General features: G+C 37.7%; 1 protein-coding gene across 1 annotated transcript; it reads right to left on the bottom strand.

Moving 5' to 3' along the window:
- Positions 1-1,049: 1,049 nt before the first annotated feature.
- LOC106323952 (G-type lectin S-receptor-like serine/threonine-protein kinase SRK) lies at positions 1,050-3,638 on the bottom strand. The gene is made up of 7 exons (XM_013761992.1): positions 2,870-3,638; positions 2,631-2,783; positions 2,352-2,488; positions 2,041-2,251; positions 1,722-1,950; positions 1,486-1,630; positions 1,050-1,382 (listed from the first exon to the last, which is right to left on the bottom strand). Exons 1-7 carry the CDS (start codon positions 3,636-3,638, stop codon positions 1,050-1,052), a joined length of 1,977 nt encoding a protein of 658 aa, XP_013617446.1.
- Between the last annotated feature and the right edge of the window lie 1,236 nt (positions 3,639-4,874).

Genomic DNA, 4,874 nt, shown 5'->3' with positions numbered 1-4,874 from the left:
AACCAGAATCTTGCTGCGCTAATTTCTACTCCCTAGCTGCCGATAAGGCATTTGAGATAGTAAACTGAGCCGTTATATGCCGGTTTTCGAAGATCAGCTGATTTCTTACTGTCTAGATGAACAAAAATATCCAAGGAGGGAGAGCCAAAAACAGTCCAGTTGGTGATAGACAGGCCAGAGATAAAGATTCTTGTATGTTCTAGTTAATTAATAATTTTAAATTAAATTTAACGAAACTTTCAAATATATTATAGTAGTATTCTTGTAAGCATTCCTTATGTGCCGAATTTTCTTCTTTGAAATATTTAATCGGCTGGTTTTGGGAAACAATACCAAAACATAATTTCTAATTATAACCTAACCACATGGAACACAAAACCTAAACTCTAAACCTTAGACCATAAACAACATACAATTTATATTGTCAAAAAAACATAAACATGTTTACATTTAACATAAACATGTAAGTTTTAAAATGGAATCAAATATAATGTAGTTTTGAATAACCAACTCTAAACCCTAAACACTAAACAACATAAAATGTATATTGTCTATAAACATAAGCCCGTTTAAATTTAACAGAAACATATATGTTTTACAATGAAATCACGTATTACATAGTTTTGTGTAACCAACTATATATAATAAGGTCTTAAAGAATAAAGAATATGATTCATGACCATTCAATTGTTAGGGACCAAACCAGGATTACAGGATACTAACCGAGAGATGTTTGATTAGTATAACCAGGGAATAAATTAAAGAGAAACCATGGTTGATTTAAAGCGGTAATTATAAAAGGTTTAGAGAAGGTAATCCCGCAAAATTAAAAACGGATTAGATGGAGTTAATGACTAATGTCATGTCACCATTGTATAATAGCTGAGTCACCATTATAAAATAGTGAGCCAATCAAATTATAACGTTTTCACTTAAAACTGTTTTCAAATAATATATAGGGGATGATACTATAAATACGATACGATCAGCAGCAAAGTTTTGTTATTTTTTTGGAGGTCCTCCAAATACAGTAGTAAGTGATTAAGAATTTACCGAGCATCAATCTCTGAAAACGTGTAGCCGTTAACTGTATTAGAAGTAGATGTGGAAGATTCTCCCTTCACGTTTGAAGAGGAAGGAATCCCTCGTTTGCCTTCATCAATTGGATAATAGCCAGGGTGTTTTGGCTTTTGAATCTCAATGGTCTCCTGTTGGAGTTGAGCCACGACCAGGGAGATTTTTGGTCTGTCCCTAGCAAAATATTGAGAACACAGGAGTCCCACTTCAATGCATCTCAACACTTGCCAAGAGTCTACACAGTCTTGTCTGATCTTCTCATCGATGATTTCACTCCAGTTTCCTTCATTGTATTTGTTCCACGCCTTTTCAGCAAAAACAAAGAAAACACAATTGATCGTTTCTGTTTCTTCATATTTTTCTATTTCTCAAAGACGCAAAACATATCAACTCTAAGAAAAAGCTTACGTAGCCGAGAAGATAGCCAATGGAAGAGGAGAATGATCTGTTCCTTTTCCCGTTAACAATTTCAAGAACAATAACTCCAAAGCTGAAGACGTCAGACGCAGATGAGAATATGCCATGTAACAGGGATTCTAGCGATACGTAGCCACTGCATAATAACGAATCAAGAACCTAGGTAATCACTATACTAAAAAATAATAATACTATTTCAGAAAAATATAAAGATTTTGATAACATACTGCGTTCCAGCCGTATGCTGTGTGAAAACTTCCTTCTCGCTCCTTGCACACATTCGGGCCAACCCGAAATCGGATATCTTCGGGGTCATATCTCTGTCAAGTAAGATAATATCAGGTTTCAAGTACCGGTGTAGAATCAGATCATATCCCCCTTCTTCGATGTATGCTAGGCCTTGAGCTACACCCTTGATAATATGAAATCTCGTTTCCCAATTTAGCTCACCACCACCTACAAAACCGAACAGAATGTATATCATCAATCTTTTTTTTTTCTGAACACTTATATATATATTCCCGATCAAAAATTAAAACAGCTAACCAAATAGATGACGTTCTAGGCTGCCGTTGACTAGATACTCGTATATCAATAGCTTCTCTTCCTTGTAAACGCTCCAACCATACAGGCGGACGATGTTAAGGTGTCTAAGGCGTGAAATAGACCTCACCTCGGTACGAAACTCATCCAACCCTTGTTTCGAGATTTCTGAAAGTTTCTTTACAGCGATTTCTTCGCCGCTGGCTAACACACCCTAAATTAAGCACACAAAATTAAGAACCCTACAATGGTGTCAACTACATTAATGCAGAGGCAGAGAATGTGAAATGCTAGGACTAAAAAAATTGTGTTACCTTGTACACATACCCAAACCCACCATGTCCGATCTCTTGAGAGAAGTTGTCTGTGGCATTCAGTATCATCGCAAAATCCATTGGGGCAGATATTTGATCCTCTATTGCGTTTTCTCTTTCCCTTGGCGTCATTATTTCTTCAACAAAAAAATTTAGAGAAGATGAGTTATAAAGATGTACGTATGCATGCAAACAAAACATACAGAGTAGTATGCAGATATGATCTTTCTTTTGCTCAAAAACAAAATTGAATTCCTCTTTCTTTCTTTAATTACTTACCAATTGATGCAGCAGCGGTGGTGGCTCTTTCTTTTTCCCTATCTTCTCTCTTCTTTTTCCTCTTACAGTAGCAAAATAATGCAAAAAGAGCCAAAACCACCGAGAAGCAAACACAAGTACCTACGATCAATCCTGTTTCGCTTTTCTTTTTCCCTGGGGAAAAAAAAGGAAAGAAAGAAAGAGTTATAAAAAGCAAATAGATTCCAAAGAGTTGAGAAGTTAGTTAATAAATTAATTACCACGACCTGCAGCCGTTCGCACATAAAGGTCTAGACCCTCATCGGAGTAACTGCGGATATCAACCAAATCTCCGCTCCATGTTATACAGCTCCGGTTGCCAGTTTCTAGGCTTCTGCTTATAGAATACGCAGTACAGCTGCAATCCCCAAGGCAAATTTCACCGCATTGTTCTGGCTTGGTGATGGACGGGTAAGATTTGGCCTTGTAGGTGTCGGGAAGATTCATTTTCGGAAGAAGTGAGAAATGGTCTCCGTTGCAGGTCCCACGCTTTTTCCGCACACACTCTTTTCTTGTCACGTTCAGGCCACTGTACTCAAAACCTGGGATGCATTCACACACTAAAGATGAAACGCCACGGCTACAATAAGCGTTCGGAGTACATTGGTTATACATATCGCAGACTTCAAGGAATGAGCTCCACGGCTGGTCCCACTTTTTTCTGGTCTGATTCCAGGCGTAGCGTCTCACTGATCCGTCATGGCATAATTGCACTCTTGTGTAGGATCTGTTGTCTGTAGTAATTGACAAACACGAGACCTGCTGCGCCTTCCAAGTTAATCTAAACAAGGGAGGAGCTCCGATGAACTTGGTTCCGTTCCAAGGACCGCTCCTGTAGATAGGGAAGGCGTTACGCCAAGTGGTAAGAACCGGATATTCTGCATTTTTGAATCTTAAAACAGAATCTCCTGGTTGTGGATCATCAACTCCTCTCCAGGAAGTCAGATACTTGTTCATGTGTACCTTTTGGTAATGCCATAGTAGCTTCATCTCAGGAAGTATGGTATCAGTCGGTTCATCGAAACTCTGCCAAAAAAAGTCTTCAGGAGTGTCCTTGTTTGGATCTTTGAGAACGAGATTACCGTTTTCCAGGAGTTGAGCAACTGTCGTTGTTGAAGAAGAAGAAGAAGAATTCTCTCTTCTTTCATTTCTAGTCGACGACCACACATCTAATTTAGACTTGTACCGGATAACCTAACTGACCTTCATAGATCTCTAAGGTCCCGTTAGAACTGTATAAAGGAGCTTCTCTATTTCCCACCCAAACGTATGTTCTTTCGGGTACATTTTTGTACCAAATTCCTAAAAACCAGCCTTCAGTTGCTGCAAATCTAAAGAACCCAGCCTCAAATGTTTCTCTAGCAGACACAAGTGTGCCTCCCTTAACCTAAACCCATCTATCTCCACTCCTTAAGATGTCCCCGGAATTACCGTATTCAAACAACAAGATTGAAAGTACAGATACTGACAAAATGTGGCTGAATGACATTTATCCTTCTTCTTCTTCTTCTCCAGTTTCAACGGGATTATAAGAGAATCTAGCTTTCTGACTGCAAAGATAGACTGGAAAAAAGGTGTCTTACTAATTAAAGCATTGATATTTGTAACGAAACACCCACTTCTCTCTTCGCAATTCGTGCACCAAAGCTACTCTTAACCATGACGTGTAGATTGGTGGAATAGTCTGCATCTAAAGTGTTTACTTAGTCAAACGTTTGGTAAATCATGTTTATAATTTCGGAACCATTCTCTCATCTCTCATCTCTCATCTCTCATCTCTCATCTCTCATCTCAACGGTTGCTTGCTGATGAATAAATGCTGCTTTCCTCTTTTCTTCTTCCTCTACCAAATTGTTTTTTCATATCTAACAATACGATACGAAGTCGCGCTTCCTCAATGCAAATACAGAAATACCCTTTGATTTTTGTTGACAAACTCATCAAGTTACCCACACAACAAAAGCCTCTCTCTCCTTTTCTTTTTAATTCTTTTGGTTGACAAATGCCTCTACTTTTTTTTTCTATCTAAAACAAATATATATATATATATATATATATATATATTAAATCACATGGGCTTTTGCAAAACAAGTTAAATCAAATACTTATTCAGATTCAGAATCAGAAATTTAGTAAATTTGTCAACAAATTATACCCAAAAAACAACTCAATAATAAAGTATGGGAACGACGGTGGTGAAAAAGAGACTGTGTCGAAAATGGTGAT

This window comes from Brassica oleracea, chromosome C2 (genome assembly GCF_000695525.1).
Source record: "Brassica oleracea var. oleracea cultivar TO1000 chromosome C2, BOL, whole genome shotgun sequence".
In the NCBI taxonomy this organism is placed as follows: domain Eukaryota; kingdom Viridiplantae; phylum Streptophyta; class Magnoliopsida; order Brassicales; family Brassicaceae; genus Brassica; species Brassica oleracea.
Note: the sequence above shows the minus strand (reverse complement) of the source record. Positions and strands in the feature narration are given on the sequence as shown.